This window comes from Nelumbo nucifera, chromosome 2 (assembly GCF_055504915.1).
Source record: "Nelumbo nucifera cultivar China Antique chromosome 2, China Antique-T2T, whole genome shotgun sequence".
In the NCBI taxonomy this organism is placed as follows: Eukaryota; Viridiplantae; Streptophyta; class Magnoliopsida; order Proteales; family Nelumbonaceae; genus Nelumbo; species Nelumbo nucifera.
Window position 1 is genome coordinate 67,666,495 of NC_142650.1, and position 14,080 is coordinate 67,680,574.

Genomic DNA, 14,080 nt, shown 5'->3' on the forward strand with positions numbered 1-14,080 from the left:
CTGATGCTAGTCACCCGAAGGACTTTCAATGAATCAGTTTGGTAAGTATTATATATAATTAGCTAAAGTCCTTTCTATGAGGATTAAATATATGCCCTCCCCTCTCTAATTAGTCAAACCTTGGGTCACCTATTTTTTTTAGTTTATTTTTCTTTTCAAAAACATGTCAAGGGGTAGGTCTTAGGCTTGTCTACCCCTTGAAAAAGGCCAAAACTCTGAAACACCCCTATTTTATGTATCAGTGACCCACCAATATGATACATATTGGTCAATATAGTCCCATACGTGACAAAATTTTGAACCTTGGAAAAAGCTTATGCTTTGGTGGACTAGGACTCCAGGAGTTCTTAGTAGAGGTGTTGAGAAATTGTGACTTTGGGGAGATATGGTGTAATTGGGTGTTTGGTTGCATTAGCTCTTCTCACTATTCCATTTTGGTGAATGGAGTTGTGAAAAACTTTTTTCTAGCTTCTAGGGGTTTTAGGTAGGGTGATCCCCTCTCTCCGTTCCTTCACATTAATAGCTGACGTGTTTTTGTAGGTTTATCTCATTTGTTGATAGGAAGGATGTGATAAGAGGATGGAGAATAGGAAGAAATGACATTCCAATTACCCACCTTCAGTTTGCAAATGACATAATGGTTACCAGCAGCACACCAAAAAATAAAATCGAACTTTGATGGAAGTTTGTTGGGCAACCCGGGACCCTGGGGAGTTGGGGGAGTATTCAGAGACGGGGAGGGCAGGCTAATAACACTTTACTCTGGCCCAATAGGTATTGCTGATTCTTTAAGAGCTAAAATTGTGGCCCTACTTCAAGGTCTGAAGCTGGCCAAGCAATGGGGTTTCCAAAATTATGAAGTGGAGGGAGATTCTAAGCTGCTAATATCATGGCTGCAGGTAAAAAGTTTGGGGGCGTGGACTTTTAGAAAGCAAATGAAGGAGATTTATTGCTTAGCAAAGGAAGCTGGAGTAATCTTTATTCGAACAAGGAGGTCAGCCAATAGTGTGGCTGATACTTTGGCAAAGTAGGGGATTCAAAGGGAAAATCTTTTTGGGGCTGTACTGTAAATCTTGGGATAAAATATGGGGTCAACACTCATGCTGTGAGTGATTGGCATTGTACTCTCTTAACAGTAGAGAAACGGCAGAAAATAAGAGAGAAAAGGGAAGAGAGGAAGAAGGGAGAAGGTAGAAGAGAAGAAGAAAGATTGACGACCAAAAAGAATTACTGGCGACGCCAGAATACATTAATATTTATAGGACGACCAAAAAAGAAAGGGAAAAGACCCTTGTGCCCCTGTTGTAACTAAAGTACAATAACAGCCATAAAATAAATACTTTAAATAGACCAAACAGACCCTAACTAGACAAAATAATAAAATAGAAATAAAGTAAACTATTTCAACACTCCCCCTCAAGTTGGGGCATAGATGTCGATCATGCCCAACTTGTCACACAAATCATTATGCTGCACATGATGAAGACCCTTGGTGAAGATGTCCGCAAGTTGTTTTTCTGAGTTGACATATGGAGTGCACACTTCTCCACTCACAAGTTTTTCTCTAATAAAATGTTTGCCCACCTCAATGTGTTTCATCCTATCATAGAGGACTGGATTAGCAGCAATGTTGATAGCAGCTTTATTGTCACAATAGAGTGACATGGGGTTGTTAACTGCAAAACCCAGTTCACCTAACAGGTTTCTTATCCACATGATTTCAGCAACTCCATGAGACGTAGCTCTGTATTCCGCTTCAACATTGGATTTAGCCATCACACTTTGCTTCTTCCTTCTCCAGGTGACCAAGTTTCCTCCCATAAAGGTACAATGCCCACTGGTAGATTTTCGGTCATTGACTGCCCCTACTCAGCATCTGTATACACTTCCACCTTCAAATGTCCATGTTTTTGGAACAGCAAACCAGCTCCTGGAAACTTCTTGAGGTATCTAAAGATCCTCTCTGCAGCTTTAAAGTGAGTTGTCCTAGGTTTGTGCATGAACTGACGACTAAGGACACCCACTATATAAGCAATATCAGGCTTGGTCTTAGACAAATATAAGAGTCTCCCTACAAGTCTCTGGAACTTCTTCACATCTTTGAAGAACTCCCCTTGACTGTCTTCCAGCTGATGGTTAGGTTCAATTGTTGAATCAATTGGCTTCACCCCTAACTTGCATGTATCCTCTAATAGATCTAGTACATATTTCCCTTGGGAAATAAAGATGCCCTTTTGAGAGCAGGCAACTTCAATCCCAAGGAAATAACGTAAGGGTCCTAGATCTTTCACCTCGAATTGAGTGGCTAAGAATTTCTTCAGTTTCTGTATTTCAATCTTCTAGTCTCTTGTGATCACTGTCACAAACACAATTAAAGCTACAATTTTCCCTTCACCTTTCTTCACAAACAAAGTGTGATATGACTGGCATTGTTTGAACCCCATTTGGTGAACTAAGTGGAACTTAATAAACCAGGCCTGAGGTGATTGTTTCAACTCATATAATGATTTTTTTTAACCTGCACACCTTCTGCTCACTGCCTTTGGCGCAAAAACCTGGAGGTTGAGTCATGTACACTTCCTCCCCTAAGTCATCATTCAAGAATGCATTTTTAATGTCTAATTGGTGAAGTTCCCAGTCTGCCAATGAAAGAAGAATCCTGATAGAATTCATCTTGGCTACTGGAGCAAATGTCTCTGCATAGTCTACTCCATGTACCTATGTAAACCCTTTTGCCACCAATCTGGCCTTGTACCTTTTAACTGTTCCATCAGCCTTATGCTTCATTGTGAACACCCACTTGCATCCCATTGGTTCCTTCCCTTCAGGAAGATCCACTAACTCCCAAGTGCCATTTTTGTGCAATGCATCAATTTCTTCCTTCATTGCATCTGTCCATTCAGGTTTGGATAAAACTTCTGCCACATTCTTAGGAATAGAGACATGTCAACGAAGGAAAGGAATGCACGATATGAAGGTGAAATATGATCATAAGACACAAAGTGAGAGATAGGATGATTAGTAGTACAAGACCTAACACCCTTTCTCTTAGCAATAGGAACATCAAGATCAGTAATAACAAGGGGATCAATATTAAGAGGCTTAGGCATATCAATGGGAACAAGTGTGCCTGGCTTATGAAGAGGATCTGCCTCAGAGAATCCGATGATGTTGGTTGCACAGTTTCAAGTTCCATGGCTCTTGAACTTTGCTGGCTCTTATGGTGGCGAAGAAAGACACGAAATGGAGGAGGATCAAGAAGAGGAGGTAATTGAGTCTGAGCCCGGGTGTGTTTCTCCTCAACCCTACTCTCCCCCTGAGGAGAAACCGAGAAGAAATGTTGACTCTCAAAGAAGGATACATCAATGGAGACATAGTATTTGTGTGAGGCAGGATCATAGCAACGATAACCCTTTTGAGATAAAGAGTAACCAAGGAAAACACAAGGAATAGCACGAGGATTGAGTTTACCACGAGTAGGGGGCAAGTCATGAACAAAGCAACGACACCCAAAAATGCGCATTGGAATGGGGGACAATGGAGCTATAGGAAACAAAAGTTGATGTGAGGCCTTATACTCTAGTAACTGAGATGGCATACGATTGATGATATATGCAACACACAGAACAACATCCATCCAAAAGCGTTTCAGAACATTCATATTGAGTAATAAACCACGAGCTACTTCGAGAAGATGACGATTTTTCCTTTCAGCAACATCGTTTTGCTAGGGTGTCCTAGCACAAGAGCTTCGATGAAGAGATCCACACAAAGCAAAGAACTCTGTGAGATCACTATGGAAGTACTCTTTTGCATTGTCCAACTGGAAAATATGAATTTCAGTTTGGTATTGAGTGAAAATCATGCGTTGAAAGTCTTTCACAATTTTTGGCACTTCATCTCTAGATCGCATAGGATAAACCCAAGTTTATCTAGAGTAGTCATCAATCAAAGTAATGAAATACTTATATCCAACCTTAGTAGGTAGAGTAACAGGGCCCCAAAATCAGAATAGACAATATGAAATGGAAATTCAGATCTTTTATTTCTTAAAACAAAAAGAACTTCTACAATGTTTGCTCAATTGGCATGCCATAAGTAGGCTTGAGTCTCACTAGATGAACTCAAGGACTCTGTAGCCACAAGACCGACTTTATTCTCCAACATGTAGACCATCCACCATGCTTCCTCTACCAATCGTCTTCCCCGAGACTAAATCCTGAAACACACATGAAGAAGGAAATAAAGTAATAGAGCAATGCAAGTAGTGAGTAATATTGCTAATGGAAAGTAAATTTACAGGTAATTTAGGGAATGCAACACATTAGAGAGGGTAAGGCCGAATGGAAGAGATATGGTTCCTTGGCCGGCTATGTGGAGAATGAACCATCATTCAGTCTCACCTTATCTCTCCTAGAGAGGAGGTTATATGCCTGAAATAAATTTGACTTACCAGTCATGTGGTTTGAGGCTCTAGAGTCAATTATCCAAGGGGAATCAGATGTATGAGATGACACATGGAAAGCAGTGGCAGTGTTACTCGATGTAGACGCAAAGGAGGTAGGAGTAGGACCAGAATCCATTTGGCGAAGAGTCCTACCATACAACTCCAAATGGTCAAGAAAGGAGTTCATAATCTCTTTCTTGGGGTTAGAACTAGGGTGCTGCTCCTGAGTTACCATGGGACTAGTCTCTTGGGATGCCACATTAGCTTAGTTATATTTTTTCTGATTTTGCTGGATTGGTTTCTTACTCTGATCTGTTGTTGATTTCTTACTCAATTCCTGTGCCCATTTCGGTTTCCCATGGAGGTCCCAACATGTATCTCTAGTGTGTCTAGTCTTCTGACAGTGAGTGCACCAAAGTTTACTCTTGTCATCCACTCTCTACTGAGAATCACCCGTCTTAAAGGAGCCTCTGACATTTGAATCTGTACCTCCTCGGCCCTTTGAACAATTCATCACACTTCTTCTACTCTCTTCTGACTGAACTAAGGCATAAACCTCCTAAACTGATGGTAAGTCTTTACTTCCCAAGATCTGTACCCTAATAGACTCATATGTAGGGTTCAACCACAAAAGAAAAGCAAATGCCCGTTGCTGAGAAACAAGTGACTTGTATGCCCTTGCATCTTCATCACACTTCCAATTCACATTTTGATAGTGATCCAGTTCCTTCTAGATTGATGTCAGATTTGAGTAGTACACTGAGAGACTTCTCTCCCCCTGCTTGCAAGTAGAGGATTCAGCTTGCAGTTGGTATATCTTGGCATAGTGCCTTTGCTCTGAATAAGTAGATTTTGTTTGTTCCCATATTTCACAAGCTGTTTCAGCCCACATGAATGTCTTCCTTACTTGTGGCAGTATGGAAACCAAGAGCCATGACATAACCATACTATTTTCTTGGTTCCACCTATCATATTCAACACTTCCAGTCTTCGGTTCCTTCACTTTACCATTAATATATCCTATTTTCCCCCTAGCAGTAATGTAGCGTTTTATTCCCCTAGACCATTCAAGGTAGTTTAGTCCATCAAAGGGAATTACAGCCATGGGAAAACTCATATCCATCCCCCCACTCATTCCGTTTTGACTTCTTGAAACCCCAGAAGTTGCAGAATTCTCAGAGGACATAGTTAAAAAAAAATTCAGTCTCAACACAACTTAGGATCCCTCCTTACACCAAAAAACAAAACCTAGCTCCACACCAAATAAGCAGTCCACGTACATACTTCGGTTTGGACACAAACTGAGCACAAAACAGCACCAATTTCCAGACAAAAAAAAGGCAAGATCAGATTGATTTCAGACCTGTACGGGTTAACAGTTCCAACCTACCAATCTTCCAGAACGTCCAAGTGCATTAACCATCAGGAGAGATCCCTAAAAAATTGTAATCACACCAAAAACTAGAAATAACAGGTCATCCGTGACCTACAGTCACTCTTTCATAGGTACAGGATCACACGGTCCAAGAAAAAAAGAAGTATAAACCTCACAAACTTATGATAATATTCAGCAGCCCAGATTCATTTGAATTTTCTCTTGGTACACGACCAAGAAAGATAAGAAAAAAAAAATAGGAAGGTTTGTACCAGTCGTAGGTCAGTTTTTTGTTCTCAGTCTGGAGAAGACAGCAAGTTGAAGTGGAAGCCTTGTTCGGTTTGCTCTCACATTCAGTAAACCCGCTCTGATACCATCTTAACAGTAGAGAAACGGCAGAAAATATGAGAGAGAAGGGAAGAGAGGAAGAAGGGAGAAGGTAGAAGAGAAGAAAGATTGGCGACCAAAAAGAATTATTGGCGGCGCCAGAATATATTAATATTTATAGGGCGACCAAAAAAGAAAGGGAAAAGACCCTTGTGCCCCTGCTGTAACTAAAGTACAATAACAGCCATAAAATAAATACTTTAAACAGACCAAACAGACCCTAACTAGACAAAATAATAAAATAGAAATAAAGTAAACTATCTCAACAGCTCCTTTACTAAATCAATGAACTTTACCGTTTCCAATAAAAAAATGACGATTATTTTTTTTTGTGAGGTTGATGTCAAGAAGGTAAGGAACCTAAAAGAGCTAATAAGGAGGTTTGAAAGGCTACATAATATGAAAATCAACTCAGAAAAAAGTTGCACATCAGGTGTTAATTTGGGGCATAGGGAAACTAAGGCTATTGCGGGTTGTTTTGAGTGTTTTGAGTGTTCCATCTTTAGGGGCCAACCCTAGGGAGAGTAGGTTTTGGAACCCAATGGTAGAAAAGTTTGAGAAGAGAATAGCTTCGTGGAAGAACTATGTCTCCTTGGGAGGGCAATTCACTTTGATGAGAGCCACTCTTGCCAATTTTCCAACCTACTTCCTCTCTGAGTTTAGGATCCCACCTAGAGAAGTTAAGAAACTAGAGACATTAATGAGAGATTTTCTTTGAGAGCTGGGGGAAAGCAAAATGGTCCATCTAATTAAATGGGAGATTATATTTAGAAGTAAAGAGGAAGAGGGTTTAGGCAAAAAATAGCAGCCATACCCCATGGACGTTTAAACATGTGATTAGGGAAGTGGAGAAGATTGCAAAGGAGGTTGATGTTGAATTCAAATGGGTCCGAAGAAGTGCAAATGGGCTAGCTGATGGATTAGCAAAACAGGGGGCATTTAGACAACAATTATTTTGGGCTGCACTGTAATGAAGGGTAGAATAGAATGATTAAAGGGGATCAACAGTCCCATCACCAAGTTGTATAAACTGCTTATAATCTGAATTTAATAAAATTCATTTTTACTGATCAAAAAAAAAAAAAAAGAAGGGGGTTTAGGCATAAGCAATGTGGTACAAAAGAATGCAGCATTATTAGGAAAACGGTTTTGGAGGTGGCCTTCGGAGAGGAGTTTGTGATATGAAGTGGTGGCAAGTATTCATGGTTGTTTAGAGAGTGGTTGGGATGCCGGTGTATCTTGTTGGGCCACTTTGGCAACACCATGGAAGGCAATTCACAGTATTCTTCCCCAGTTTCTAGGTATAATGTGTGTTTTGGGAATCCTGTTTTGTTTTAGGAGGATGTTTGGGTTGGAGATTGTGCTTCAAAGGACCGTTTTCTTTCCTTGTACTCCATCACTTTGTATGAAAAGGAGGTTGTGTCAAAATTCCTTTTACTCTAACTCCAGATTTTGGGTTCCGTAGAGGGTTAAGGGATTAGGAGATTGATTGTTTATCCATTTTGTTGAGTTTCCTTAGTAAGGTTTGTTTGGATCCCTCTAAACTATACAAATGGGTTCAGTCTCCACTTTCCAAAGGGTCTTTTTCTTGTACTTGATTTTTTAAAATCCCTTTTAATCTTCTCCTCAATATTTTCCTATTAAGGAAGTCTGGTGTAGGCTTGTTTCCCTTAAAGTTAGTGCCTTTTGCTGGCAAGTGTTTTATGGGAAAGTAAACACCTTTGATAACTTACAAAGGAGAAGACCTTTCCTGGGTGTATTTCACCTAATTGGTGTATTCTTTGCAGGTCTAGCGGTGATAACTGCTACCATTTACTAATTTCTTGTTTTATTGCTATAGAATTATGGGATTGGTTTTTCTCTTTGTTTGGGTGCAGGTGGAATGTGCCATTAGAGCTTAGTATGCTATTTGATTCCTTTACCTTTGTCTGGCCTAAAAAACAAGGATTATGTGGAGGTGTGTTAGATCAGCTCTGTTGTGGACCATTCGGGAAGAAAGGAATGCAAGAATTTTCCAAGAGAATGAAAGAAGACTACAAGAAATAAAGGTCTGTGTGTTGAACAGGGTAATCCATTGGTTAAAAACTTTAGAGTTATTCAATCAATTTTCCTTTGATGATTTGTGGGGGAATTGGTCAACTGTGGCGATGTGCTCTTCCAAAAGGAATAGAGCACGGTTGACTTGGACACCTCCTCTTGAAGGTTATTTAAAGCTAAACTTTGATGGAAGTAGTCAAGGTAATCCATGTCTATCTGGAATAGGTGGGATCTTGAGAAATGAGGTTGGGAATATTTTATTATTTTTTCTAGGTTCACTAGGAGCAAGGTTCAAAGTATCGGAAACGTCAAGTGTATCGGGAAGGCAATTTTAATAGATGTATCGAGATACGCCTTGGATACGCATGCGTACCGAAGAAAAACTATGATACATATAGATACGTTTGGAAACACTATAAATACTTCAATAAATAAAAAAAAATACATTCAACAACACTAAATATAAGACCTCAATGAAGTGTATATACATTAAATCAATATATTTTAATGGTTTTATGAAGAAATATATTGTAGTTAATTATAATTTCATTAAAAATCCTATGCTTAACTATAATTTATAAATTATAATTCTTAAGTTTTAATGTTTTATGGGATGGGAAAAACCCAACTCTCCTATCCAACCATAAAACATGCATTGGCACAACTTCTAAGTGAAAATATAATTAATAATTATTTATTTCCAAAAAATTATAAAAAAATAAACATTATATAATATATTCAAAAAATAGTTATTAAAGAAGAAATTTCAATTGCTTTGTGGATATGATAGATCATCCATAGAATTAGAATATATTCAATCATTTTGATCAAATGATAAAATATAATTAACCATTTATATATTTTTTAATTCTAAAAATATAAAAAAAATAATTATTAAAGAAGAAATTTGAATTGGTCTGTGGATATGATAGATCATCCATAGAATTATAATATATTCAATTGTTGTGATCAAATGATAAAATATAAGAAATGTAGATCAACATAAATTTAAACATTCAAGAAAAAAAAAGAAAACACAATATATTATAAAAAATTTACTTAGTTTTGCCTTATTTTTTCAAAATTTGAAAAATCTTCAAAAAAAAAAAAAAGATTCACACTTGTTTCTTGCAAATTTTTGCAAATCTAGCACACTAGGAATGAGGTTTGGTTAGAGTCATTTGGGGGGGGGGGGGTGAAGGCTTATTTCAGGGAAAAGAAACTTGCTTTCCCCTTTTATTTTATTTTTTTCAGTTTTTGACTGTACCTTTTTTGTCAATACGCTCTGATACACATACACCCCCCAATACACACCCGATACGGGTCCAATACGCATGAAAAAAGAAGAAGCACCTGATTTCCATGCGTATCCCATATTTGTTTTTCAAAGATACAATACAACACACCCTATCATATCAAAATTTTAAACCTTGACTGGGAGTTGGGGACTTCATATCGGCTTGGTTTGGAGTCTCTTTTGATTGAAGGGGATTCAAAGGTGGTGGGGTGTGTTTGAAGGACTCCGAATCTGTTAGTTGGTGCTATAGGAGTAAAATCAAGAAATTCAAGTGGCTTACACAAAATATGAATATAAGAATGTAGTGGGTGGGAAGATAGGTAAATGCTTTGGCTGATTGTTTAGCCAAGCAAGGGGTAACTAGGGAGTATTTGTTTTTGGGCTCAGTTGTAATTTTCTTTAATTTTTAACTAATGTTATTGGAGAGGATGCAGCTCGTGCTTCTCTTAGGGATGCTTGTATTGCTTTGATCTTTTGAATTAATAAATTCTTCATTGATTAAAAAAAGAATTCTTATGGTATTCATTTATCTAGAGAAGGGATATGATAGAGTTCCTAAAGAGATAATATAGTGAATTTTGGAAAAGAGTTCTTTTTGGGCTAAAGCTGTAAACATCTCAGTGGAATCTTTTTTGTTACTAGTATACATTATGAAGTTTTGTCATTTTCATATATTGTGCAGTTACACCTTTGGAAGTTTCTCCCTTCGATTTTCTGCAATGCAATTATACTCTACCTTTACTCAAAAAAGAAAAAAGAAAAGAAAGAAAGGAGTTCCAACTTCCAAATAAGTGTGACCTAATTAATGACATGTATGAAGGTGCAGCAACTAATGTTAGAACACCCATGGGAGAGACATTAGAATTTCCAATTGTGATGAAACTTAACCTAGGCTTAGCACTTGGTTAAGTTGACGAATCATGTCCAGAAGGCAGCCCCATTGTGCTTGTTGTTAGTTGATGATATAATATTAATTGATGAATGAAACTAAAGAAGGATTAAATGCAAAATCAGATTTATGGACAAATACTTTAGAAACAAGAGGTTATAAAATAAGGAATAGAACAGAATATATGCAATATAAGTTACAGAATAACAGGAGTGGAAATCATGTACACTTAGCATTGGAGATAAAGAGATAACTCAATGTGGCTTCTTTAATTACCTCCATTCAATAATCCATAAAAAGGGGAGAGATTGAGGAGGATGTCAATCATTGAATTAAAATAGGCTGGGCATAGAGTGGTTCATTCAGAGTCATATGTGATAGGAGAAAACTACTTAGACTAAAGGGAGAATTTTATACAACTGTTGTAAGGCCAACAATGTTGTTGGTTGTATGCAGCAGAATGTTGGGCAGTCAAGAAACATGTTTAAAAACAGATGTGGCAGAAATGTGAATTTTCAGATGGATTAGTGAGAAAGCTAGGAAGGACAGGATCAGAAATCAAAGGAAAATAACAGTAGCTTCAATAGGTAATAAAATGAGGAAAAGCATACCAAGATGGTGTAGTCACATGTGGAGAAAATAATCTATGCAAGCCTAGCTCTATTGTTGAGATCCCATTTGTTTTCTATTCCCTATTTTATTTTTTTTATTAGATTCCTTGTGGAACTTGTAATTTGATTATGTTTCAATTCAATGAAATTTTGGTTTCAAATATCTATGACCTTAGTTTACAACCATCTCAGATACAAATTTAAAATGTTTCTGGGATAGTTCAGGCCGATTTGGTCAGAAGGGCCAGATGTTATGATGCCTTTTATGTTGAAACCTGGGATCACATGATCCATGGTTCTTGAGTTGTGTTAGATTTAATGTAGTTCAGGTTTTAGCATGGTATGCACCATATTCTAAGTGCACCGACCTAATTTGGTATCCTCCAGTCTATGCATGAGGTTTCTATTCGCCTCCCCCCCCCCCTCAAAAAAAAAAAAAAAAAGAGAGAAGAAAAGCTATTCTATTTCTAACGGTCTGTTTGAGCCGTTCAGGAAATCCTGCTCTAAGGCATGGCAAACCCGGGTCTGGATTTGGTTTTGGTTATGGGCTTCGATTGAAATCAAACATTGGTCAGTTCCAGATTGATTATGCCACAAATGCCTTTTGGCAAAAGACTGTCTACTTTGGCATCAGCAACCTTGTTTCTTGAAAGCGATATTGTGCCTGAAGATAGGCTTCATGTTGAAATCCATGGAATGCGCAAGACATGGATACGCAAGGAACTTTTTTGAGGAAAACAATTTATGACTGGAAGATACTGAAGATTTATTCCATCAATTTAAGCTTTGACTGAGCTCCACTTGCACACCAATCATACCATTGCAATTGTCTCGCATATTTTTTATATTTTAACCATAGCATTTTGAATTTTCGGAAGAAATTGGTAGAACAATTACTTAACATGTCATGGAACTCTTATGCAAGTGAGATAGCTTGGGTAGGGTTAACACAAATTTTGTATTTAAAGCAACTTCTGAAGGATACTAGGAGATAGTGCAGAAATATGTGCTAAATCTAGGAGATAAAATTTATGATCACTGTTATTCTTATTATTCATTTTATTTATATTTTATTCACAAATTACATCTACAGCACATGTTAAAAAAAGTGATCTATTACAAGTTGAAGGGGCTAGAATTAGGGGGAGACCAAAAAGGATTTCCATGAAATGAAAGTAATAAGAAATGATTTGAGTGCCATATGGCACTGAACAGAATAGAATGGCAAAATACATGGTTTTTGCACTCTAGTATATGAATTTGCACTCTTTCCAAACTAAGCCTTATGTACTAAAGATGACAGTTATCACAATTTCTAAGACATGTTTGCATTCAAAATGAGAACAAAGTTTGTATCTAAATCCAAAAAGTGTATACAAGCTTTGCACTCAAAATTGGGCATTGTAAAAAAGTTGGAATTTGATCTTGAAATTCATGTTTATACTTGCCACAACCAAAAGCCATTTGGAAAGAATACAAAATTTATTAATATTATACTAGAGTTAAATCTATCAACCAAATAGAATAACCAAATTGGAAACATTCTCCAATTACTAAAAGGGAAAATTTCTGTTTAGTACCCTAAACTTTGGGGATAGTGTCAGCTGTCATGTTAGTGTCCAAACTTTCAAATGTATCACTGTAATATCTAAACTTTCAAAAAGTGTCAAGTTGGTCTTTGCCGTTAACCAACCGTCAGTTATTTGATCATGCGATGACATGTGTAACTTAAAATTGTTGACAATATCAAAACTGCCCTTTAAAAGAAGACACTGTTCATTGTCTTCTATCTTAATACTGAACCGGTTGAGGTGTAAAAGTAAAACCACTGCCGTTTTTTGGTTTAATAATTAATAATAAAAACTAAATGTCACTATCCTTGAAAAAATAACATATGGCAATAGTCTAAAGTAAATAGAAAGAAAAAAAGGCACAATCAGTTTAAATGACAATATAATCAACAAACAATATACCTGAAGCAGCCTCCAAGGTGAATTAGGACAGTGGATGGGGTCAGCAACTTGAATAGAAGATATAGTCCCCATGAACCAGCTTATCTGTGAAGAATCTTTTGTCTCAAATGCCATCTTGAACCTCATTCCTGGACACCACTGTATCTGCTTTGTTGCCTTTATAGCTGATGCCTTCACACTCTTGGAGTGCTTGCTCTTGGGTAGTAAACGACCTCAAAGGGCTGCCCATTGGCAGCCAGGGTTGCAGCCTCAATGACAGATTCAGCCCTCACTCTCCCCCGTATTCTTAAACCCACACCAGAGTTTGAATTCCCACAATTGACATTTCTCATTATTTTGTTTTCATCTTCCCTTAAGAAGACAAAAAAACCCATATATGGCGAGACAGTTTCCAGCAACTGGATTCCGTCCAGATGGGGATTATGGTCCACTGCCAACACCTCTTTTTTCCCTTTGGATTCCAACGTAGATCTCACCATTCTCTGCTCTCAGGAACACGATTGAATCCCCTGCAATGAGCTTCTTCTGGTTCACAAAGGTACTCCATTCTGTTGTCAGGAGGTGGCGACGTGGTGTACCCCTATAAATATGTTGGAATTTCCAAACCTCTCCATGAACATCCTTGGCAAGAACAGTTTGCACAGGAGGATATGCAGAATAGTCCAGGCGGGGGAAGATTGTCTCAGCACAGTACCGAGGGACAGAGAAACCACCACCATTGTTGGCATCAGATTGTGTTAGGGTCTTTGCAAAAGAGGCAGGTTTCTCTGCAAAAGCGGCAGGTTTCTCTACAATGTCAGATCCGTTATTTTCAAGAACCCCATCATCATCATAGTCGGGTTCGTTGTTCGGAAGGGTACCAACCTTATCTTCGCATAAACCTCGTCTGTCTCAGGGTCTATCAAGTATTTCACTAGAGAAAATGGCAGTGGTTTTACACCTCAATCATTCAGTTTCAAGGTAGAAGACAACGAACAATGTCTTTTGAAAGACAGTTTTGACATTTTTAAAAATTTTAAGTTGCACATGCCATTGCGTGATCAAATAATTAATTGTTGGGTTAA

At 37.8% G+C, this 14,080-nt stretch overlaps 1 protein-coding gene across 2 annotated transcripts in view; it reads left to right on the plus strand.

The window, feature by feature from the left end:
- The window catches only part of LOC104601424 (protein SUPPRESSOR OF PPI1 LOCUS 2, chloroplastic-like), a 29,486-nt gene extending 17,362 nt beyond the window's left edge, over positions 1 to 12,124 (plus strand). The window contains exon 11 of one of the 2 annotated variants that reach the window (XM_088898414.1): positions 8,087 to 11,513. In XM_088898414.1, coding sequence (XP_088754540.1) covers positions 8,087 to 8,103 — 17 coding nt within the window. In that variant the 3' untranslated portion in view covers positions 8,104 to 11,513. Of the gene's footprint in view, positions 1 to 8,086; positions 11,514 to 11,535 lie in introns of those variants that run through there. The other variant, XM_010264737.3, reaches the window with a different exon arrangement.
- Positions 12,125 to 14,080: the final 1,956 nt, after the last annotated feature.